At 49.9% G+C, this 25,264-nt stretch overlaps 1 protein-coding gene across 2 annotated transcripts in view; it reads left to right on the top strand.

The window, feature by feature from the left end:
• Nucleotides 1-25,264, top strand: part of pigg (phosphatidylinositol glycan anchor biosynthesis class G (EMM blood group)) — a 70,095-nt gene that overhangs the window by 30,293 nt on the left and 14,538 nt on the right. For both annotated transcript variants that reach the window (XM_023795949.2, XM_023795948.2), the window contains exons 7-10: nt 3,171-3,388; nt 8,062-8,346; nt 12,888-13,264; nt 20,100-20,291. In XM_023795949.2, coding sequence (XP_023651717.1) covers nt 3,171-3,388; nt 8,062-8,346; nt 12,888-13,264; nt 20,100-20,291 — 1,072 coding nt within the window. The remainder of the gene's footprint in view (nt 1-3,170; nt 3,389-8,061; nt 8,347-12,887; nt 13,265-20,099; nt 20,292-25,264) is intronic.

Here is a 25,264-nt window from a genome sequence, read left to right as displayed (position 1 = left end):
TGTGGGGGCAGATATCCCAGAGCACTCAGCCAGACAGAGAAGCGAGTCCTCCTCCCTGCTGTGAGCTTACTGGTTAATGCCCTCGTTTGCCTTAACCAAGACTGTCAACCTGCTGTAAAGGGCAGCCACAGGCAGCTGATGAGGGTAGCTAAATCCAGCAGAGTACTGGGCCTTTGTGAATCGGGTCAATGTCCATGGTTCTGAGCCTTCCAGCTCACAGTGTTACTGTGTGCGGCTCCTGTCCATGGTGCTGAACCTTCCAGCTGTCAGCTCCTCCGTGTGGGACTGCTGTCCTTGGTTCTGAGCCTTCCAGCTGTCAGTGTCACTGTGTGCGGCTCCTGTCCATGGTGCTGAACCTTCCAGCTGTCAGTGTCACTGTATGGGGTTGCTGTCCATGGTGCTGGACCTTCCAGCTGTCAGCTCCTCCGTGTGGGGCTGCTGTCCGTGGTTCTGAGCCTTCCAGCTGTCAGCTCCTCCGTGTGGGACTGCTGTCCTTGGTTCTGAGCCTTCCAGCTGTCAGTGTCACTGTGTGCGGCTCCTGTCCATGGTGCTGAACCTCCCAGCTGTCAGCGTCACTGTGTGGGGTTGCTGTCCGTGGTGCTGGACCTTCCAGCTGTCAGTGTTGCCGTTTTGGGCTGCTGGCCGTGGTGCTGAACCTTCCAGCAGTCAGTGTCACTGTGTGGGGTTGCTGTCCGTGGTGCTGAACCTTCCAGCTGTCAGTATTGCTTTGAGTGACTGATGTTCATGCTGCTGAACTATGCTGGTGAAGCATATGGTTTTTTTTTTCCTTCACTCTCATTGTGTTTTGAAAATGAATGTTTCAAATGTCATTCAACGGAGGCTTTGCTGCCCTGATTTCTCACTGAGACTCTTATCCTCCCTGCCTGAAATAGGTCTGGGCTGCTCAGGGTTTCTGTGTCAGTCATGGCTTTCACCTCCTGTCTGTGGCCTGTCCCTCTGTTCTGAATGCCGCACTGCACTGCCAACACTCTGAATCGAGTGGCCAACAAACCAATTCCTACTGCAGGTTTTGAGAAACATTACTTTGATTAATTCACACTTCAGTTTTTCCTGTCACATCACAAGTGAGTTTGATGTATCTGCGGTCATGTGCTCTTTTCCATAAATATGAGGTCCGACTCTTGCCGAGTTATAAGGGTCCTTCTACAGTAATTTTTTGGCATTTAGACTGAACCTGTCGTAATTTGGACGACCAACGCTGAAGTACGAGCCAGGTCGGTGGCGGACGCTTTCTTTATGTGCCTTTCCTTTTTCTCGCTTTCCAGCTACACAAAGCCATGATTTCCCACAGCCAAATTGGGTGGGGCTGGCTTTGCCTCATGTGGGTAGGTACCATGGTTTTATGGGGGGGTCCCTTCAGCATGGTGACCACAGACATCACTCGTGATGTGCTCTGGTGTCCGTAGCGATCGCTAAACTCTCTAAGTGCCTTAATTAGCTGCCTTTTATTTCACATTCCTGTGTGGTTGGTTCCACTTATTAAGCTAATTTCACCCCCACCCCCCCCAACTGCAATAGCCGTAAATATTTAGCCTGAGGAGAGATTCTGCAGCTGGGCTGAGCAGGATGAGCTGGAATGGGATGCCCTTCCGGCGGTACCGAGCCGTGGGTCGGGTCTGGACCTGCATCTCGCCAGATGTTACAGAAGGACGGAGCGGGCGTTCTGGCTGCTGATGGGCGGCTTAATAGGAACGTTCCAGAATGCGTGAGCGAGCCCATCGACAAGTGTCTAAAACCCACAGCGCAAAGAAACAGAACTAGCAAAGAGGCACATGTGCTGAATCTGTTGGGGAGCCCTCCATCTAGCTTTCTCTATCTAACTGACCCAGAAAAGTCCTCTGGGTCACATGACATCTCATCATCCAATCCTGACCCTGGGACGACACACTGGCTCCCTATGGCTGGCAGCCCCAGCTAAGTGATATTTTCATTGCTGCAGCTTCTTTTCATCAAAATTCTTCTGACATCTTGTGTTTTGTCATCGTTTTGTGTGAGTCACAATACATCTGTGTAGATTGTTGTCATACACCAGTCACAACCGATGATTGAAATACCCTCTGTCCATCTTCCGAACCGCTTCTCAAGTACAGGCTGGTAAAATATTGTGTGATGTTGTGTTTCATTCTTTATAACTTGACTGTATTGCAAGTGGGTGGAATAAATCTGGGCTTCACGTTGCTGTAAGCAGTTTTGAAGGAAGTTCCCATGTCAGTCTAAGCCAGTGGTGGGCAATCTTATCCAGAAGGGGCCGCAGTGTATGCGGCTAATTACTAATTAGAGGACTGATTGGCTGAGGAGTCCTCACATCTGGGTTTGAACAGCTGACCTAAAGGTTATCCCAAAAACCTGCATACATTTGCGGATAAGATTGCCCACCCCTGGCCTAAGCAATGCGATTTGCGTGGAGAAGGTTCCGGAATGGTGGGGGCTGGTTTGGCTTGGGCTGCTCCCTTGAAGGGGACTCCCATCCGCTGAGAGGGTAAGATCACATGGGGCTGACGGCAGCAGCGGTGCAGAGAGCCGCAGGAAGCCGGCGCCGAGGAACGCCAGCCAGCCTGTCATTACCGGCCTGGCCGCGGCACTGCAGCCCCCTCCGCCGTCATCCTCCGCCCGTCCCTCCCTCCCTCCCTCCCACGCGATTAATCAGCACTGGAGGTCCCTTGTGGCAGACGCTGAGAATTGCTGGGTTTGGGGGTTGCAACGACCTCCTGATGAGGTATGGAGGCTCAGCTGGGGAGGCGATGGGGGAAGCACTTTTTTTTTTGGGGGGGGGGGGGGGGGCTCATGTGACCGTGACTTCAGGAAGGTGTCTGTGGAACCCCCACCCAAGACAATGTTTTCCGCAGATCGTCTCCATCATGGGAGTTATCTATCAGTTTTTGTTATGAGGGCTGCAGCTTGGGATGTACAGAGCTTTTGTACATGGGGGGGGGGGGGCGTTATTCGCACACTGGCCAGCCCCCACTTTGGAGAAATGTTTCCCAGTACTGATGATTTCACATTTCTCAGTAAAATGGACACAAAAAAACACTCGCTGTTATTATGACCCCTGCTAAAATTGGCCTGGTTTCTTTAAGGGCCAGAGGCCTCCACGGGAAGTGTCCATTTCCCATCATGCCCTCCTTCCTCTCCCATCCCCCGCCCCGCAGAGGAAGGCCACGAGCTGTTCCGCGTGGCGCAGAAGTCTCACGCCAACTGGGTGAAGCTGTACCTGGAAGGTAACGCTTCGGAGGTGCTGCTCAACGTGGGCAAGAAGGTCCTGAAGCAGTACCTGGACGCACTGAAGGCCATGAACGCGGCACTCAGCCGGCAGCTGGGGAAGTACGACATGTACTCCATGGTGCTGGGCATGGTGCTCATCCTACAGGTGCGTCCAAAGCGACATGTTGGTACCCGCTTGAGTAACCAGCTCTTCTGCTCATGCCTGTTATCTTTGTAGAGTCGTCTTGAACAATGTTTTCCAACTCAGTCTTCAGAAACAGTCCATATTTTTGCTTCCTCCCAACTCCTGGTAGTTTCTCAAGATCTAATGGGGATACAAACCCACAACCTTCTGGTTAAGGTCGCAGCTGTCTAAATCACTTAGCTATACATAGCCTCCTTGACTTCTGACTTTAGTTTGTTTTGTGTGAAGAACTGGGAGGGAGCAAAAATGTGGACCGTTTGGAGACCTCCGTGGACCAGGATGGGGAAAGCTGTTTTAGAACTTAATCAGCATGGCTTACTTGAGCATTGTGGTCTTGTGGTTAACTAGACCTCTCCACTTCACTCAGACACTTAATCAGATCACTGGTTCCCCAGTTGCTATGTTGCATGGGTTCTGTCTTGGGTTATTGGTAAATGCAGCGAAATAACATGTGCATGACAGATATTAACTTGATTTAGAAGGTGCTGTGATCCAAAGTGACGTATAAGTGATGATCAGAGAGTAGCATCAGCTAGTGAGGCTGGAGCAGTTGAAATAAAGGGCCTTTCTCAATGACCGATGGGGATATGAACCCACAACCTTCCATGGTCAGAAGTGTTTAAACCACTGAGCTATATACTGCCCCCTTGACTTGTGTGTGTAAAGACCCATTTCTTGAAGGAGAGGAGTTACTTTAATGATCGTTTGTATTGCATTATGTTAGGCTGTTTATTTCTATAATGTCGATTCTTTGAGTGTGGATTAAGAAATAGTGGTTAATTTACAATAAGCCTTTTTCATATGCAAATGAATCTAGGGTGATTCCCCTAATGTTATTTTTGGAAAAGATGGTTTAAAAAAAACTGGTTACGTCCCTGGCTCGTGGAAGCCTATGGGAACTGCTGAGGTACCCAGCGTGCGGATCGTACGACAGCAGGGACGCTACGGAGCGTCACCCATAGCGTTAACACAGTCACATGTGTTTCAGGTGTCACACGTCCCTGTCGCTTTGAAAGTAGCAGGTTTCCAGGGTAACCAGCAGCTTAAGCCACTATAAACAGAACGGTCCACGTTCACGGACGGCCCATGTGGGTGTAAGGAGCCGAGTGTGACTCTGCAGAGGTAATTAGGAGGCCGCGCTCGCAACGGAGGCGGAGCCTCAAGGCCGGGAAGAGCCGGGAAGGTTCCTTCTGGTGGGGTTTGGGGGCCTCGTTCCGCTTCACGCCCCAGGCTCGGTAGACGGGTGTGAAATTGAGTGTTCGTGCCGTCGTTGGGGGTGCAGAGAGGGGGAGGGGACGAGGAGACCCTCTGCGGTGACGCTTGGCAAGACTCGAGGCGGGAAGGCGAGGCTGCGGGAACGAGATCCGTCGGGTCTCTTATGCAGTCTAATCGATCCGCTCCCCGTTATGTGAAGTGAAGTGCCATTGCTGATTATTCACATGTGATTTTTGCCCCAGACCTACGGTTCCTGTCCTCTGGTTAGTCCTGTTTCTCGGGCTTTTCATTAACAGGGACTGCGCCGTCAGAGAAGGGCTTTTAGTGCAACGCCCGTGTGTCCAGGGGCGGGTTCGGTATTTTGGGGGCCCCCGCTGAAAAACTGATAGCTTTTCTTTTGTGGTGCCGCTGGGATACAAACCCTTCATGGCTGCATATGACGTTAACGTTATCTGGTTGAGTCAGAAGACGGTAGCTAGCTAGCTTATCGGCAGAACATTCTGCTTCAGCATCTCTTAAATCAGAAGCTTATTTAAGATTTAGTGTAGTGACTGTTTGTGAGCAACAGGGGGCCCCACACAGAGTGACACAGAGTGAGTGGTGGTAATCACCCCTGCTGCCAGTCCAGCCTGATAACCATCCAGACTTTAACCACACCGTCTCTGCAGAGGGTGACCATGATTTACAGCCAACCTGCACCGAAGCCCCCTCCCCCCTCCCCCACGATCTGCACCGCCCACCGGCCCGCTGATGTCGCCGGTCCAGGCCTGACTGTGATCGAACGGAGGGACATCAGATGTTTAATATCCACAAACCTAATCAAGACAGAGGAGGCAGCGCAAACCTCTGCTTATCCATCTTTTCCTCTCGCAGCTGATGCTGTATTATATCTCGCATACATTTATTTATTTAGCCGACCAAAGCGACATAAACGTGAGGCAGATGGCACATTACCAGCATGCAGCTCTCAAGGAGCCAATTAGGCATGAGTGCAGCTAGGCTGAGCATCCGCTGAATGATCGGTATCGAGCGTGAGTTAGCGTCGCAGCAGTAATGCGTCGCAAACATAGCAGGAGCCCAAAAACATTGCCAGTGTTTATAAACATACCCGAAGGTTGTTGGCTTACATACTTGGGGGGGGGGGGGGTTCCTTGCTGTAGTACCCTTAAATAAAATACCTAACTCGCATCACTAAAAGATATAGCATAAAATTAAATATCCAGCGTCGCAGCAGTAACGCATCGCAAACATAGCAGGAGCCCAAAAACACTACCAGTGTTTATAAACATGCGTTATGCCAACAAACGTAGAGTTATATGTGGTCCGCGCCAGCTGAGGGCAAAATAAGCTCGATATTCCACAGATCTAAGCGCTTTTAACTTTTGCTTCTTTGACGCAATCCCTTGGATGCTACGTTTGCTGTCCTGGGGAGATGGGGCTCTATTCAGAAATATCTGACCGGCGGGCGGGGGGGGAGGTGTGTGCACTTTGAGTCGACAGAATCAGCTTCCACAGAGATACGCTAGCGAGCTGGAGGCGTCTAGTATTAAAGGACGAAATTTAGCCGTGAGAGAGCATCTGAGAAAGCCTTGCAGTCATGGGACATTGTACATTCATGTATTCTTTCTGGGCCTCGTACGCCTCCCGGCCAAAGGGTAAATAAGTGCCTTCCCTTTGACAGCCGAATGGCCGAGCGATGTGAGGGATTAACACAAGAAATTCCCCCCCCACCGGTCCCAACACAGGAACACTGCATGGGCGCCTTGTGGCGGCCAGTCCCCTCCCGCCACGGTCGTAGAAAAGCGTGCATTTGACCGCCTTTCATATGGTGAACAGCTCTGCAGTGACTACTAATGGCTGACCGTGTTCGTCGTTGGGAAAAACTAGCAGGGGAGCAGCACCTGGTGGTGTGCCCGCCGATTCCTGGCTGGGGAGGATTTTTATCCCTCCTCCCTCACTTCATAATCTTCCTCCAAAGCCAGCCCCTCTTCTCTCCTGACCTGTGCATATCATCTCCACTCAAGCTCCACCTGAGAAATTAAGCAGGACATCGACACTTAACCAGGGGGTCGTGACCCCAGTCCCCGCTGGCGCCCGCATTCCAGTCCTGCTTTTACCTTTGCTATTTAATTGCTTTAATTACTCGGGCAGAGAGTCACCTCCCTCGGGGTGCCGGGTTCAGATCTGGCGCTTATTACATCATGTCCCTATACCAGGATAGGGCTCTGAAGGACCCCGGCCACTGACCCCCTCCGCCTTAAAATGCTGTTTCATGCCCTCTGGCTGTTTCGGAGTTTTCTGTTCTCGGAAAGTATCTGGCAACCTTCCCGCTTCTGGTATTTGATCCCAGACCTCTACTGGAGCGTGTACACGCTACTTACGTTAATTACAGTGATAGGCTTTTTGTGTTTTTAAGGTAAATTAAAAAGAAAGTCATACTCAAAAGCACTGAAAAAAGAGTTTGGGGTTTTGCTTTTGTTTTGAGTTCATTGCTTCCAGGACTGTTGTCTTTTTAATAAATAATTATTCTCTAAATTGATTAGGCAACATATCATTATAGGACACAGAATAAGAGATGTGGTGTGCCTTATTTACAGCAGAAACAGTCCCTAACCCTAACTCTAACCCTTCTCCGCAATGGGGATATGGTCATTAACAGAGGCAGGAATGTATGACTGTCAGTCAGTAGCTAAACAGGACGGAGAATTTCACGTTCCCCGAGTCGTCATCGCAGGGATAGGGCCCAGACAGTTAGGCAGGGGAGTTTGTTCCCGGCACGGGGGCTTTCAGTGCCCTGTCACCGTGGAGACGACACCCCCGTCTCCTCTAGAAAGGCGTCGTCGACATGTAGAGGAAGGTCGAGCTGGAAGTTTTGGCTGAACTGTAACGCCAAAATTCAGACTGCAACAATTTGTTTTTGTTTTTTTTCGTTTGTTTTTTTTTATTTTCAGCCTGCTGTCTGAAAATATCTGCCTCCAATCAATTTATTTGTGGGGCCGGCCAGTTAGCCACGTCCTGCTGACCGCGGACAGAAAGCAGAAATTTAGCCCAGTCGCTATAACGTTTGAAGGAAACACCACAAAACGACCCCAGGCAGGTTGGATTGGTGCCCTCTGACTGTGGGTGTTCCTTCAGGAAGTAGGAATATATGTGTCTTCTGCCATCATTTTGAGTCGGAGATTTGTAGCCGTCTGCCGATTTCCATTCATGCATCAGCACGTCGATATTTACGCTAAAAGATTTAGTTTGTCACTTTTGTCTGTCACTTTTTTTCCCTCCAACCAGCTGTTTGGTTCCTTGCCCAGAGTTTGAGATGTTTTATACTAAAACAGAAAGAAGCATCTTTCTGACTTTGGGGGGTGATGGGGGGGGGGGGTATGGATGCAGTGAGACCTGACTGCCCCGCCCTCTCCGCTCAGGTGCTGCTGCTCCTCCTGCTGGCCATGCCGGAGGCACTGAGCGGTGCAGCGGAGGTGGAGCTCCTCTTAGGCCCCTCCCTGCTCTCGCTGCCCTTCTTCCTGCTCTGCCTGCTGGCGGTCGCCGTGCACGTGCTGGTGTGCACGTCGGTGGGGGCCCTCTGCTTCCCCTGCAACCTGCACTGGGGGGTTGCCATCGTCCTCTTCACAGCCGCCTCGGCTGGCCTCTGCCTGCTCCTCGGCCTGGCCGCCCGGAGGCTGGCCCCCACGGGACGCCCCGCCACAAAGGTGAGTTGGGGGTGGGGCTGGTGCTGTGGGGTGGGATTGTGGGCGGGGCTAGTGGGGTGGGCGGGGCCGTGGGTAGGGTTAGAGGCTGGGCTTGTGGTGTGGGCGGGGCTGTGGGTAGAGTTAGAGGCGGGGCAGGTGGTGTGGGCGGGGCTGTGGGTAGGGTTCGGGGCGGGACTGGTGGTGTGGACGGGGCTGTGGGTAGGGTTAGAGGCGGGGCAGATGGTGTGGGCGGGGCTGTGGGTAGGGTTAGAGGCAGGGCAGGTGGTGTGGGCGGGGCTGTGGGTAGGGTTCGAGGTGGGGCTGGTGGTGTGGGTAGGGTTAGAGGCGGGGCTGGTGGTGTGGGCGGGGCTGTGGGTAGGGTTCGAGGTGGGGCAGGTGGTGTGGGCGGGGCTGTGGGTAGGGTTAGAGATGAGGCTGCGGATAACAGGGTTGGTGGTGTGGGTGCCGCAATCGCTGTGGGTGGAGCTGGTGGGGGCAGGGCTGGTGGTGTAGATGGGGCTGGTGCTATGGGTGGGACTAGGTGAGGCTGGGGGACGGGGCTGGTGGTATGGGAGAGGCTGGGGTGGGCCTAATAGCTCGAGGGGGGGGGGGGGGGGGTTTGATCCGGGCAGGAACAAAAAGCAGACATGGGGAAAATCCACCAAGAATCCACTGTATGGAGCCTGCATTGTGTAGGTCGTGCAGCGTAATGAAATCTGTCTTTCAGCTCTGCTGTAATATAATAAGAGCTCCTTAATGATTAGCAAATGCTTTCCGAGGCAGAGAATCCCTGCCATGAAGACGGCATTTCATCTTAAGTGCATCGCTTTTAATTATTTACCATCAGCTGCCATTGACTATGGCACTTAATGGGGGAATGTGGAGACTTTTCTGTCAGACCGGAGATGGCGTTTCAGCGGTTTCACATGGAGCAGCGAGCGAGGCCGCGGGGGAGAGAGAGGCTGATGGGAAAGCCTGTGGGAGCGCGCTCAGACTCGAGACGCCGCTGCATACACCTCCGAGAACTCAGAGATGGAAAGGGGAGGTTAGCTCGAGATCACCTCCTGCTGGGATACAGTCTTAATGTTTGTTACCATAATGACGCTTCATTGTACCAGTGTCTAGCTGACAGGGCACGTCGACGGCTGTCTGGGACATTTTGCCCTTTGGCTCTTTGCTGCCCCCTGCTGTGCCATGTGTGGAAGTGCCGATGCAGAAGCAGATTAATTGGCCAGCCGGGTCAGGGGTGGGTGAGCTTCAGTATTCTCAGGCCGGGTGAGGGGTCCTCCTCTGACCGCAGGTAACCCTTAGCTATATGCGATTGGTTAATGGCTGGGAAGCAGCTCGGTGATGTCATAGCCGAGTGCAGGCGTGGGTGTGGCCCCAATCAGCACAGGCCTCGGACGGGAGTCTCCAGCAGCAGTGTCAGATTAGCATTTAAATAGGCAGTTTGGATCCCCCCCCCCCCCCCCCCCAAAGGGGGGACAGCCAGAGAGGCAGTAGCCAATCAGCAGCTGGGCTGCAGAGAGCTGGGTATAAGTTTTCCCAGAACACATTTCACTTATGAGAGACCTGGGGGCTGGAGAGGGGGGTGGCCGTGTGCGTTAGCAGTGGCGACGGTCACACGGCCCCCCAGGAGCGTGGGTGTGTAGCATTGCTGATCGATAAAGGGAATAACTGAGCTAAAGCTGGTTGGCAGGATTGTATTTCTGTATGGAGAATCCCGCCCCCCCCCCCGCAATAAAACATGCAGATTTATGTATAACTATGACTGTGTACCTGAGCGACACAAGCGTGTGACTGATTGGGACAATGATTAACTGTGTGTGTGTGTGTGTGTGTGTGTGTGTGTCCGTGTCCCTAGGCACAGCTGTGAGTGAGCTGTCAGCATGCTGAGCTTGTGAGTAATTTCCCAGGTAGCTAAGCAGGGCCGGGGGGGGGGGCGACTTTGTAATCCATGCCCAAGAGTCATGGGGGTGGAATAAATATGACGGGCAGGAAGATGGACGAGGCAGCTCGACTTTTAGGGTTCGGGTTTGGAGAAGGTGACGGGAAACAGAGGATAAGAATTACAGTGAAGTTTATTGGCCGTGTAGGTTCGTAGTTCGGCCCGGCGTGGTGTTTACAACATTTCACAAATAACCGTACAGAGCTGAGATAGGAGTGCAGTGATAATATCTCAAAATCAGCATACAAACAACTTAAGTAAATGAATAACAGATAAACGTACGGTGTAAGGTGCCCTGTTGGATCCCCGGCACTAGTAGAGTTGTACTCTTGACATTGTGGGCGGAACAAATATCGTCAAGTGTCATTCTGTCACAACCCAGGGAAAGAAGCACTTTCCGCATCTAAAAGTCCTGGTTTTCAGAGACCAGAATGTCAGCCCAGAAGGGGGTGTCTGAAAGATGCCATGGGCCGGGGAGAGGGATCGGCGATGATCCTACCTGCTCGTTTCTTAAGCCGGGAGGTGTGAGGGACCTGGGCGGAGGGCGGGAGACAGCTGAGCTGACAGCTGGGCGGACTTGATGAGGCGTAGGAGTCTGGACCTGTCCTGTGTCCTGGTGGCCTTGCACCAGACTGTCAGTGATGATGTGAGGATGGACCCAGTGATGGGCCTTGCAGATCTGTGTCGTCATCACCTAATCTTCTTAGCTTCGGGAGATGTTGTGTAGCTCCTGCTCCAATTCTGCTGACACTCGTACCTGAGCATCCACTGGAAGCTCAGCCTAGCAATGCCTAGTCAACTCTTTGACAGCACGTAAGTTTACGACGTGCTATTTGCCTCACTTGTACGTCGCTTTGGACGAAAGTGTTTACTACATACGTGAAATGTAAATCTAAGGATGGCTGAACTTTCTGGCAGAGCGTTGTTTTAAGGGAGCTAGTTTTAATTGTGTTAAGTCTACAAACATTCGACAGCCTTATGTCAACTTGCGATCACATTTGGGACCTGGAACATTGGATGCATGTCAATTTGGGCATATCTCAATATTGTAGCTGTCCATCACAAATACATTACTGTACGCATGCTCTATTACAAGTTAGATATGCAGAGTGAGCTGTTACAGTATCCGGCTGGGAGCACTGCTCATTCTTTTTTTTAGTTTATTTATTTATTCGAACAGGGACAATGTACAAAATACATTAACCTCAAACAAAAGGAGAGATGCTTTGTACCAGGTTATAGCGTTATTGCTAATTCACACCTGTAGCCCCTGGACCGGCTGGTGTAAAAAGTGTATAAAACTGTCAAAAATGCAAATTGAGACAGATCATTATAAAAACATTATCATATATACAATCCAATAGCAGACAACCACCATTTACATACAGTCATTCAGAACATTTCAACTGCCAAACTTCAGTGCAAACTACGCTTTCACACATCAGCTCTATGAGAGCAGGTTTGGGTTGAGAGGAGCGTTGTTTTGTCAGGCGTGAAAACTCATAAAAATTTGTACATTTTAATATTTCTGTTGGTAATGTGTTCCATTCTCCCGCACCTATTACACTAAGCAACCCGTAATGTATCTGGAGTACCAGGGTGGTGTTGGTCCTGGGGTGGGAGTGAAGCCCATAATGATTGGATCTTTCGCAGACCTTTTGGCTCTGTCATTGTTTGACGAAGCAGAAGTTTCCCTCCTTAACCACCAAGCCGCCTGTTCATCTTCCATACCTGGAGATAAACCATAAAAAAATATCTGTCTAACTGGCACAGGAGCTGTCCAGTGGGCTTTGTGCCCCCCCCCCCCCCCCGCCTGCCCTCACATAAAGGTTTCCAAAAATGGATGCGGGCACTTCTAGAAGGTTCCATGCTCTTGAATGCAGGCTGCTGAATTAGCTTTGTGTTTAATAGCCAGATAAGAGGAACGTTCTTAGATCATGTCAGGCATTTTCCCTGACGTTTTCTGGGAAGCCCTGATGGTCACTCCGCAAGCTTAATTCCCTCTTCCTCGCCAGGATGATTCGAATCCTCTTCTGCACGATTACTTTTTTGATCTGAACTTTTATTCTGAAGATCTTATCGCATCCTTCCTTTGAGATTTTTGACAATAGAAACACATCTTTTTTTCTTTTTTTTTTTTTAATTGATTCTTTTCTAGAAGTTTCCTCTGGGGGGTCCAGGCTGTGCAGGGGATTGGAGGGGAAACAGGGCAGGCTGCCTGCATCCCCAGCAAAGCAGATCCCACTGCCTCCGCGGGTTTAGCAGTATCAGAAATGGTTTTGCTCACGCCCTGCTCTCGCTCCCTCTTGTTTTATGAAGTCTGCCATTTTTACCGTTTCCGCGAAATACAGGATGCAGATGGGTGAACACGGGGAGAACATGCAAATCCTGCACATAGAGCACGGGCGGGATTCAAACCCCCCTCCCTCCTGGGGTCCGCACCGCACTAAGCCACTGTTCTCTGTATATTTTTTTATATTATGTTTGTACGTGTTTGTATATTTTTTAACAACCAACTAAGCAATTACCTAAAAGCTCTTGTCCTCCCCCCTCCCCGCCCCGGCTGTCCCATGCCCGTCCCATGCCCATCCCATGCCCTCTCACGCATCCCCAGAGTGCCGGCGACTCGGGCCGCTTCTCGGAGCTGGACGTCCTGCTGCTGGCGGGGTCGGTGGGCCACACGCTCAGCTTGGCGGCCAGCAGCTTCATCGAGGAGGAGCACCAGACCTGGTACTTCCTGCTCAACACCCTCTGCCTGGTCGTCTTCCAAGACGTCTGCCGCAAGTACTTCCGGGAGAAAAGACCCCCGGCGGATGACGGAGCCTTGCTGGCCCCCCACGACAAACCGGCCCATTCCAGTTCCTCGAACAGGAAGTGGCTAGCCCTGACCACGCCCCTCATAACCCTAACTTCCTGCCGCCTCCTCCGCTCCCTCAATCAGACGGGGGTGCAGTGGGCACACCTGCCCGACCTGGGACACTGGCTCACCAGGTAAGCACCACTTTGGGGTATAAAAGGTTAGGACCCAGCAACGTACCTCTAGAGACATTAATATTGTGACCCTCAGCTAGATAAATAACACTATCCATCTTATAGCCAAGATTTAAGGATTGTGTTTGAGATAGATCACATACTGTCTGCAGTCGATATCTTTATGTGGCTCTATACTGTGTACTATTAATAAAGCTCATGACTCAGCATGTTTCTATTATTTATTTATTTTAAATAAATTATTATTACCATAGCTTTGCCGCAGACATAAATAACCGAGGTTAGAACATTACGAGGATGGTGTAATGTCTTTGGTAATCAGCACCAAGGACGTCTGTATTTATGGGAAGAAACCAGGGAAACTTGGAGTAGTTGAGTTGTAAGTGTGATTGTAATTTGTGTTGTGCAACTTTTGAGGAAGTTGGGCGGTGAGTCACGTGTCAGGGCGAGAGTGACCTGGGATACATATAATGAAGTGTGGCGGACATGTGACCATGTGTAACATCGGCAAGGACCCTCTTTGCGATTCACGCCGGTCCTGTCCTTCTTCGGCCAAGGTCTTGGGGGATGTAAAAGTCTTCTGCCAGATGGTAACTTCGATTTTCCGGTTACAGGCCTACGATTTAGGAAGCGACATGCTTCTCCGCTTTTCCGGAGACTGACGCCAGAGACACGCCCCAAGTGCGCCAGCCTCAGCGCTGAGTAATCAGATGCGGCGGGGGTGGGGTGGGGGGGTCTGGCCTGTGGCCGAACTCTTTTGTCAAGTGCGGGATTTGTGCACTTGTCCTTGTCGAGCTTGGGATGTGGCGACACTTTCTGCCGCAGTAAATCGGGGTGGGCCGTGTGGCAACAAGGGGGTCAGATCCTTCATTCTGATTTTTTTTTTTGAAGCGCGGCCATAATTCAGCATGCATTTGCCGGCTTGTGTGTTTCTGTCTGTGACAGTGCAGCAGATGAACGATGGCCAAGGTGATCTAGCACCGGTATGAGGTCAGAATGCCAGCATCTTCTGCCTGTAGAAGTTTGCTGTATCTCTGTATTTCTATGATGAGTAACAGCATGTACGGTATAGCAGGGTAATGGATTGATGCACTCAGACGCAACAGGTCACTTACAAAGCATCCCGGTCATGAGATGCACAATTATTATTACATTTTTGTGCTTTGTATACACAATACTGTACTAAAGTAATAAACAGTCAAATGTTTAAATCTGTTTATCTGGCTAGAAAGTGTGTATTTTCTCAAAAAAAATAACAATTTAACATTAGAACATATGCAAATTAACAGCAGCACAATAAAAACTAACAAGAATTTCTTCTGTTCTCCAGAAAGTTGGATGGCTAGATGAACGCAGCTTCAGTTCCCAAACCTCTCCTCAGGGGCACCGCAGCCATTCTATGTACTCATTAAATTTCACCCACCAGCTCAGTTAATTAACTTAATTAGTTAGATAATTTAATGAAGTGCTGATTGGCCAGACATGCTATGCTTGTAGTCAGCAGGAATATGGATATATTGCTCAGTTGCTGCGGATACTGGGGTGAATTTAGGAGAGGTTTTGAAATGGCTAAGCCAATATGCCAATCATATGCGTACAACTTTCTTTCACTGACTTTCACTCTGTTGTGTATCTGGTACCTTTGTACAGGACCATATATGCAACAGATTTTTTCTATAGCAAAAGTTTCAATTTTCGTACCCATTCTCCAGCATGGAGCCAACTGGGATTTGAACTGTACGCCCCCTTATTTTGACACGACCCCCCCCCCCCACCGATCGCCCCACCTGACCACTGTTTTCAGAGCTCCTTGGTGTCCTCCTCGGTGGGGGGCCCTCCTTGCCTGGGGCCCTCTCTTTGCTTTTAGACCTTCAAGGCTCTTTCTCTGCCTGTAGCTCGGCGGGGGTGGGGGGGGCAGGCGGAGGATCTCGGCAGCATCAGAAAAAATGTAGGATGTGAAGAACGAGCAAGGCAAGGTCCCTCGGGGGCTAAACAGGGAGCAGCTGACCCCCCTTATTCAGGCGACGCTCTAGTGAGCGCTGGGAACTGAGGGGTGAACGGTGGAGGGGGGGTCTGTCTGTGTGGGTTCTTGAGTCCATGAAGTTCTGGTGCAAGTTTACTGTACATCACATTGCATACTGTTACTGTCATGGCTTGGATTGGTCTCAGATTTCCGTGTCCTTATTGCCTCTAAGACGATGCTATTCATACAGAGGGTTCAGTTGTCACCTTAGTTCAGCAGACAATGAGACGTTTGATCCAGGACTCATAATTCACCTTTGCCTGAGTTAATCCTTAAAGAAGGAGCAAATGGCGATTAACCAGACTTCATATTACCTTTCGAAGGCTGTTCTTTTAGGCAAAAAACCCCAGTGGATTAAGTTACTCCTTTGTACTGAGTTGTATTTATTTAGTATCTGCATGTTCCTGGGTGTTTGCCTTTGTCTGAAGCTTTAAGACCGTGAGGTGTTTTAATCCAAGAAGATCTGTCCCGAATCACCAGTGTGTCTCTCTCCAAAGCCGTCGTCACACAGCATCGCGGCCGCTTCATTGTGCAATTAACATAATGCAAGCAATGAACTCTCTTTATTAGGCAGCTTAAGACTCGTTATGACCCCCACTTCACTTCATAAGGCTGAGCTCAGGAATCTGTGTGCTGATGAGCTGCTGAGAAACCAGTCAGTGAGAATTTGGGGTGATCAGAGCTGAGGCGGTACAGCCCAAGCCCTGAGGAATTAATAGAAATTGTTCAAGATAATGGTAGAATTTTGTTTGAAATGATATCATCTGCTGTCGGCTCCCTTTTATATAACCAAAATGTAACAATTCAGCAATTATGTGACAAATAACAGGAATTCTAACACTTCCCCTTGTATTAATGGAAGATGGTCAAGATGTAATTCCTGAAAAGTCCTAAGCACTGCTTCTTTGTGAATGAGTCAGACGTCGGCCTAATTAGTGGCCTCGTTAAAGCCCCTGCTCGTTGACATGGAGAAATAGTGGTCTCTGTGTTCACCGCGGTGTAAGGAGAGGCCAGGAGAAGGTCATCCTGCTTGAAAGCGGTGTTTGCAGATCTCGAGGAATAGCGAGTCGAGGAATGCCCGGAAGCCCGGCAGAAGCACCGCTTCCACATCCGCCTCTCGTGTGACAGGAGTTTCTTCAGCAGGACTAGAACAACCATCCTCAGGGATGCTGTGGATCCCGGCGGCTGAGATCGACGTTGCATCACCGGTCCACAGTCAGCCCATAATGTCTTCTGGCCCATTTGCCGGGCTCCTGTTTCCCGGGAAGTCGGCTTCCGGTACTTTAGTCGTCCGACACGACGGTAGCGGGCGGCATCTGCTCTCTCCTGATTTGATTGAGAACTCGTAGTGAAAGAGTCTAGTTTCAGGCAGAATCCCCTCGTGGGAAGTGCGTCAGAAGGCCACCGCATAAGCTCTCATTCACCGCACTTGTCCCCGCGGCGAGAAGGACGTTATCCGGGCTGGATTTTGTTTAGAAATGTGCATCTATTTAAATTTATGTGAATTCGTATATGCAAAGAGTATCTAGGTGGTTTTATTTCGTGGTCTTCACAATCTGTGCTGGACATGCTGGATGGATGGATGGATGGATGATGGGTAATGGTTAAGGGCTATAGCTTTATTCCAAGCTGACATTTTATGACACAATAGTGATGGTTCTGAGTACTTACGTCTTATTTCAGCTGTTCTCAGACTTTTTTTTTTTTTTTTGCAAATCAACAATATTGTGTGAAGTAAAATGGTGTGCTGAGGTAATAGCTTTCTGTCACGAGTATTTCATGAAAGTAACAAAATTGGAATGGATGGTCCAGGTGATTGACCGTGATCATGGCCTTTGCACAAAGCATCATATCCTCGAACCAAAGAGTCCGGTTACCGTTTGACGTCAGCAGCATGGTCCTCTGGATCGTCTATGATGGGAAAATAGACTGACGTGCTGTCAGAATTATCTGTAAACGATGGTAGCTGGGATTATTCAGGCCACCGCAGGTCACGAAGAACAAAGCTATTGCGAGGACCTCGTTTGAGCTTTTGCCCATGAGCTGATGAAAAGTAAAGTGAGTCTGGGCGATGTTGACGAGTGTTTCAGGATTGGCCGCGTTCCCCTTTGCCGCTTGCTGACCCACGCTCAATGCGCCTCATTGACCCTCAGATAGTGCTGATTTTTAGCATCTTCTCCATCGTCGCTATGTTTAGATCTAGAATGCTGCTATTGCGGCGCTCGGGAGGCTTGAGAGATGACCTCGATATGCTGGGAACAGCCTGTTATTTGCCGGGGAGTGGTGTGCCGGTATCGTCGGGATATCAAAGACGCCGGCTTTCGTTTGTGACTTGTTTTTGTGCGGCGTGCGAGGAGATACTCACACGGGCACCATGCTGCCTGACTTTCACATTAAAAGACCTGAGTCACTTCTATAAATGTACACGATTCCACACAGTGCTGTCAAAAACAGTCGTAGTGGTGTGGATCTCAGGTCTTCATCGGGTACATCTCCTAAGAAATCCATCCCAGTGTCCTCCATAACCACTTCATGCAGGTCATAGGGATGCAGAAGGTAGGGTAACACCCTAGACCAGTGTTTCCCAATCCGGTCCTTGGGGACCCACAGACAGTTCACATTTTTGTTCCTCTGAGCTCCCTGCCAGTCCATATTTTTGCTCCCTACTGGGAGCTGGGAGGGTGCAAAAATGTGAACTGTCTGTGGGTCCCCCAGGACCAGATTGGGATACAGTGCCCTAGGCACGATGCCGGTTTGTCCATACTCAAAGTATCTTTTCTTCTAAGCTTGTGATGTGATGCGTGTGAGTTGTACACTGAGCTGAAATATCGTGCTCGTTGGTTGTAGTGCAAATGAAAAATAATAAGTAATAAATAGCATGTAATATATAGACATAGATGTTATATTTTAAGACATGGATATTAAGACAGAAGCCAAATTTGTCACAGGGTAGGAAAGACTGGGGAATTGCTGAATCAAATCTGGTATCTTTTTATTCCTTAATTTGCGTACTTTTAGTATGACAGGTTTCATAAGTGGGGTGACCCACTTATGCCAAGGTATGTGAATGGTGTCCTGGATCATCCCCTGCCTTGTGCCCCTTGTTTCTGGGATCGGCTCTGGACCCCCGCAAAGTAGTATAGAAAATGAATGGAGCCTTAAGCTAGCAGAACTGGAGGGCCGTACAGCTGGAGCACATTTTTAGTTCCAGAATGTCGCTATTGTTATTCCGTTTTTGAAGCGTGATAAAATCCGTTCGGCAAAATTCACCTCATTCACCGATTTGTCCCTGGTCTCACCTCCTCTCAGCAAAACTCAGTCACTGTCACACATCAGGGATGGTTTAGTGAAGCCTACCCATGAGTTTTTGGGCTGCGGGGAAAACACTTGGAAAGACACACAGGGAAAATGTACAAGTTTCGCACACAGACAGCCTGGGGGTAAGATCAAGAGGGCATTCAAGGTGGATAAACAGGGCTGGGCCCAGTGGTTCCTGTTACTGCTTATTTAATGGCAGAAGGTTCCCTTCAGCAAAGATCCAGGGTATCTGAGGGACAAACTTCAAGCTCCTGTTTGAGACCGAAGCAGATATGAGCTGAATGTCCCGTCCCGCTCGTGCTGGAGATGTGTCTGGTGTTGCTCTCAGAATAAGAACAGAGGCAGTTCCGAGCGAGAGTGCCGGTTCCTAAGCTGGACGCTGTGTACATGGGAACTCTCGGGGGGGGGGCGGCTGTTCCTGTCTGCGTATGTCTGTGAGGGCTTACGAGGCGTGGAGAGCAGGGCGAGGGCAGGAACACCGAGAAACAGGAGTCCCAAGCTCACACGCGGTTATCAAATTCCGTTAAGGCAGCGTAGAGGCGGATATGTACAGATGGGGGTGCTGAGGTGGACATGCCGAAGACCCCCGGATCATCATCATGTCCTTTGGATTGCATTGCGCTCAATGGCTCCCCCTAATGACCGGTTAGAGCTTAGGCATCCCTGGTAGCTTTGAAGTCTTGCAGGATGACTGTCAACGCCCGTCTGTCTCTTAGACGGCGCTCCCACCCCCTGGTGTGTCCACAGTCATGTGCTCGCCTGATTCTGTCAGCCACTGACTGCCGTCCTTCGCCCGCGCTCAGCTTTTCAGTCGACCGGCTCGCAGCGCTCAGATTACCGCCACGACTCTGGGAAACCGACAACGGTAAACAGCGACTGTCGCTTTAACCGTCATTAGGCAGCCTGTGATCCCTATCCCGTGGGCGTTCTCCTCAAAGGACACTGAGATTCTTAGCCTTCCAGTGATGATTCGGCCCAACACGGCTCTAAACAGGCAACGGCAGTCTCGTTAGACCCGCTGTCCAAGCTGTGGGATTTCCTATCCAGCCGCCACCTGCAGTTCTCTCTCTTGGTTTATCCAGAATGCTGAGAACTCTGTAATCCGCTGTTGGTCCGCAGGCCTTGTAACAAAGGAGGACTTCGTGTAGATTTTGTGTCTTACAGTCCAGAGATGAGTTAGGAGTTTGTAACTGTATGATAGGTCATCTTATTACTTGGGCAAAACCATAGAGATGCAATCACTGGAGTCACTGATGCTGGGGATACAAAAAAATGCTGCAAATGCATCTTTCTTACCAGAGTAAGTACATCAGCAGTATTTCTTTTTGTCTTTGAGCCGCTTTTGTGGGGGTAGGGAGTCATCACTACATCTTACTCATGCTAAAAATATAAAAATGGAGTTTCCATGCACTGCAATATGTTTGCTGTTCTCCAATTGGCCTGCGGTTGTTTGTTTCTTCCTGATTGGTCAGTTGTGTGCCTTTGTTTCTACAGCTCGGAACACAAGGGGGCGCTGTCCCTGCTCGCGGCTGGCTCCCTGCTGCTCGTCTTCATCCTGGTCCAACGCCGCTGCTCCCTGGTGTCCAAGATAGCCCTGGTCCTCGGCCTGCTGGGAGTGTACAGTTACCGGGCAGCCGTGGGCAACGTGCTGTTCCCATGGCAACAGGATGGTCGCGACCTCTCTAAGTGAGTTGGGGACTCTGCAGCCTTGCCTTCCGTACCTCTTGCACTTCCTTTTTATTATTTGGTACCAGTATCATCTTTTAAAAGTTATAAGTACTGAGGCTTTAATCCTTCTCACCAAGGGCCTTATTGTCAATAATGAAGCGGAAAATATGAATCGGTCACAAATTTCTGCATAATTCTTGTAGTTGTTTGTCATTGCTACCTGCCCCCTCCCCATCTAAAATGCTCAAGTAATCTCATCACAGAGGCCCCCTCCCCCCCACCCACTCATCTGCTGTGTACTTTCCTCCCCCCATTTATGGGCTGTACCTGATAACCTTCTAGGAGAGTAGGTTAGACTCACACTCAGCAGTAAATGCAGCTGCAGGGTGGGGAGATGGAAAGGAACCCCACCCTCACCGCCATTCATCCGAAATAAAGCCAGTTTGCATCCTCTGGGCCAGAGATTGCGGGGATCGAACCCAGGTTATGATGCTCATATTGCTTTGCTTCTAGAACAGTGTTTCCCATCCAAGTCCTCAGGAACCCCAAGACAGTCCATGCCTTTGCTCCCTCCCTGCTTCCCACCAGCTCTGTATGCAAATCAAACTGGAGTGGTTTAGACATCCGTCCCACTAACCGGAAGGTTGTGGGTTCATATCCTCGTTGACCCTTGAGAAACTACTGGGAACTGCGAGAATGTGGAGTGCCTGGGGGTCCCTGAGGACCGAGTTGGGAAACACTGCTCTGGAGGAAGGGCTTGGATGATCTCTCCTGAAGCGTTCTGGTGAATATAATAGCCATTCCTCGTACTGGCTGTGTGTGGGGACACTCACATAGGACTCACAGGGGTGTTGATTCAAATCCCTCTCATCGTGTGCATTCAGCTCAGCTCTGTTCACACCGAATTCTGTGTGTGTGTATCCAACAGGTTCTGGCTTACCACGGCCATTTGTCATTGCATTCCCGGTTTCTTTATATTCACTTTGTGTGTTCTGGCTTTTAACTGCACCCTTTATCTGTTTGTATTCCTAAACTCAAATGACCTATTCCCCCTCACCACGGGACTCAGCTTGCTTTTGTCTGTTGGCTTCCTGATCGCAGTGACCATTTCTGTTTTCACTCCCATTTATCTGGTCCAAGTCCAGCCCCCAGTAGCACCCAGAAATTCCAGTGGATGGATGGATGGACTGATTCTTCATTAATCCTGAAGGAAATTGCAGGTTTACAGTAGCACAGCACACACATTTAGACAGTAATAGACAGTAACAGTAAATAAACATCAATAAACAGCATCAAAGTAAAGAATGTCAGGGCTGGTATTGCAGTTCCCCAGTAATGGCTCAGAAATGAACAGTTCTGCACAGTGGGTTGCATAGGGAACGATTATAAAGAATGAATGTTCTGTGTATGTGAAATTTGCCTAAGTGGTTCTGGTCCATTCAGATAGTGAGTGACCCTCCTCCCCCCCCCCCCCCCCATCACAGGGTGACTCATTGAACAGTCTAGTGGCTTTTGATAGGAATGCCTTCATATAACAGTTCAACTGGAGCTCCAGAGGATGAAAATGGAGAGTTTACCATACAGGGCCCTACATGTGGCATGCGGGCTGGAGTAACACAGATGGATTTCTAGCTAGCATGTGCTAATCCATCGGGACTGGTGTCTGAATGGGAGCCTTTGGACTGGTGCCATTGAACCCAGTCCCCAGGAATCCCCCCACACGGTCGCCGTTTTTGCTCCCTCCCAGCTCCCAGTAGGGAGCAAAAATGTGGACCGTCTGCGGGTCCCCCAGGACCGGATTGGGAAACTCTGCTACAGAGGATCTCCTTCCGGCGATGCCGGTAGTGGAACAAGACTAGCAGCTGCATGTGCCGCTTGGATCAATAACGCAGCCATCTGGCGAGGCTGAGGACCAGGCAAGCGGCAGTGCGGGAATTTCATTGTCAGGGATACGATTGGAGGAGACTAACTGACAGTTTGATCACAGTCCCCAGTGATGGAGATATGGGGGCTAGTATGGAAATATGAAGCAAGGTTCCCCAGACTCCTGCATGTCAGACATGACGCTCTTGCGGTTTTGAATTTGTAAAGGCAATCTCTGTACTGTAGCTTCTGAAGGTTTAAAAATGTAGCTTTCATAATTGCAAAATTTAGGCTGTTTTGTGGTACTGTATTAGTTGATACTTCACATTAACTGCTCCTTCAGGATGCATTCACAGAACATTCAGTGCACCTTCATAATGCATTCACAGAACATTCAGTGCACCTTCATAATGCATTCACAGAACATTCAGTGCACCTTCATAATGCATTCATAGAACATTCAGTGCACCTTCATAATGCATTCATAGAACATTCATAAGCAGCATGTAAGTATACCTTAACATTCTAACATAAAATATATGAAAGATAATAAGATAACAACAAAAATTATACGGTGATAACAAACATTACAATAATATAATCATATGATGTTTATTATTAATGTATATTAAAGCTATTAAGGTGTGTAAGGATGTAAAGGTTTACTTGCATTCTGCTTATGAATGTTCTATGAATGCATTATAAAGGTGCACTGAATGTTTCTATGAATGCATTATAAAGATATTATGGAGGTGCAGTTAATATAAAGTATTACTCTATAGGACTGGCATACCTGAGGCATACCTGAAGCCTTGCTCAAGGGCACAGTGGATTTAAACCAGTAACCTTTTGGTCACATGCATAACCTGCTTAGCCACACAGCACTTCTGTAGATTAGTACAATTGTACTAGTCATAGCCCTTGAAAGAAAAGCATAGCTCATAATCACACAAAGTCAAAAAAACTGTTATTTCAACTGAAAAATGTCCAAGGACATGGATTCTGACATTATTTAATTCTATCCCTGTGAACACCAGAGTGTGACGTTTCCCCCAGTTACACCAGCAGCGTAAGGGATCATGGTGGCATTATCGCTAATATTCAAGAGTTAACAAGAAGCCACTGTCATGTTCCACAAAAGTATTGTTTAACAACTTTTTTGCACACTGTAATCAGAAATTGATTTGATGCAGCTGCGTAAAAAGCGATGAAAATGATAAACTTAATTAAGTCGATCGCGAGCCCATGTTGATGTCTTATTTACTCATATTTATTCATGAGGTCCCTCATCAAGATGGAGATGAATTCTCAGTGCCACTGTTGCAGGTGCGTCGGAGGGAGTGTCAGCAGGGAGTGGGAGGAGCAGCAGCGTGGCTCAATCGCGGGGGACAGTGTGCCCCTCGTATCCCCACCGCAGTGAGACGCATAATCAGCTGGACCTGGGCCGGGTCATCCCTGGCTGCTTCACCGAGACTGCGTATAGGATAGGATATCATGCATTAACTTTGATGCTCTCTGCATGGTAATCCTAAAAGTGGACATTTAAAGCTACTGCATCTCTGTGTGACTGATTATTTATGTGTCTGGATGCCTATGTATGTGTGTCTGTCGTATGCCTGTGCATGTCTGTGTTCGCTTGCATGGGTGTCTGTGTTTCTATATTGCTGGGGGTGTTCGGCACATGTTCCGTCTGAGCACCTGTTGCATGTACGCATATGTGAGAAACACCGCTTTAGCCTTTGCTTGGGCATCTGCCTATGCCTCACCTCTCCCTATGCCTCACCTCTCCCTATGCCCCACCTCTCCTTATACCCCGCATCTCCTTATACCCCGCCTCTCCCTATGCCCAGCCTCTCCCTATGCCTCACCTCTCCCTATACCCCGCCTCTCCTTATACCCCGCATCTCCTTATACCCCGCCTCTCCCTATGCCCAGCCTCTCCATATGCCCCGCCTCTCCCTGTACCCCGCCTGTCCCTATGCCCAGCCTCTCCCTATGCCCCGCCTCTCTCTGTACCCCGCCTCTCCCTATGCCCCACCTCTCTCTGTACCCCGCCTCTCCCTATGCCCCACCTCTCCCTATGCCCTTCCTCTTTGTATCCCCTGCCTTTCCCTATACCCCGCCTCTCCCTATACCCCGCCTCTCCCTGTGCCCCACCTCTCCCCATGCCCCTCCTCTTAGTATACCCCGCCTCTCCCTGTGCCTCACCTCTCCCTATGCTACACCTCTCCATATCCCCCACCACACTCTATGCCCGCCTCTCGCATTGCCCCACCTCTCAGTATACTCCCCCTCTCCCTGTGCCCTGCCTCTCTGTATGCTCCGCCTCTCCCTATACCCTACCTCTCCCTATGCCCCACCTCTCCCTGTGCCCTGCCTCTCAGTATACTCCGCCTCTCCCTATGCCCCACCTCTCCCTATGCCCTGCCTCTCTGTATACTCCGCCTCTCCCTATACCCTACCTCTCCCTATGCCCCACCTCTCCCTGTACCCTGCCTCTCAGTATACTCCGCCTCTCCCTATACCCTACCTCTCCCTATGCCCCACCTCTCCCTGTACCCTGCCTCTCTGTATGCTCCGCCTCTCCCTATGCCCCACCTCTCCCTGTGCCCTGCCTCTCAGTATACTCCACCTCTCCCTATACCCTACCTCTTCATATGCCCTTTCTCTCTGTATACTCCGCCTCTCCCTATACCCTACCTCTCCCTATGCCCCACCTCTCCCTGTGCCCTGCCTCTCAGTATACTCCGCCTCTCCCTATACCCTACCTCTCCATATGCCCTTTCTCTCTGTATGCTCCACTTGTCCCACTCACCAGGGACTCTGGCAACAGTGCTAACACTAACAACTGAACTCATCTCTCAGCTGACAAGAATCTGCTTCCATCAAAGTGCCAGCAGGCTGGCATAACACGGCAAACAGCCTGGCCCAGTGGGGGGGGGTCACTGGGGAGGTGTATACATACGTGTGCGGGTGTGGTAATTATTCAGTACTTTGGTTTCTCAGCCCTTTGGCTCGTATAGCTACAGAGGGAATCCTGGGACATTTCTACTTGGAGTCCATAATGTTCTGTCTCGATGCCACCGAGGCCAGTCACCATGGTTACACCTCGGGAAGCGGTGTTTAGT

Source organism: Paramormyrops kingsleyae, chromosome 12 (assembly GCF_048594095.1).
Source record: "Paramormyrops kingsleyae isolate MSU_618 chromosome 12, PKINGS_0.4, whole genome shotgun sequence".
Classification (NCBI taxonomy): Eukaryota; Metazoa; Chordata; class Actinopteri; order Osteoglossiformes; family Mormyridae; genus Paramormyrops; species Paramormyrops kingsleyae.
The sequence above is the reverse complement of the archived record's forward strand: the minus strand, read 5'-3'. Positions and strand labels throughout refer to the sequence as shown.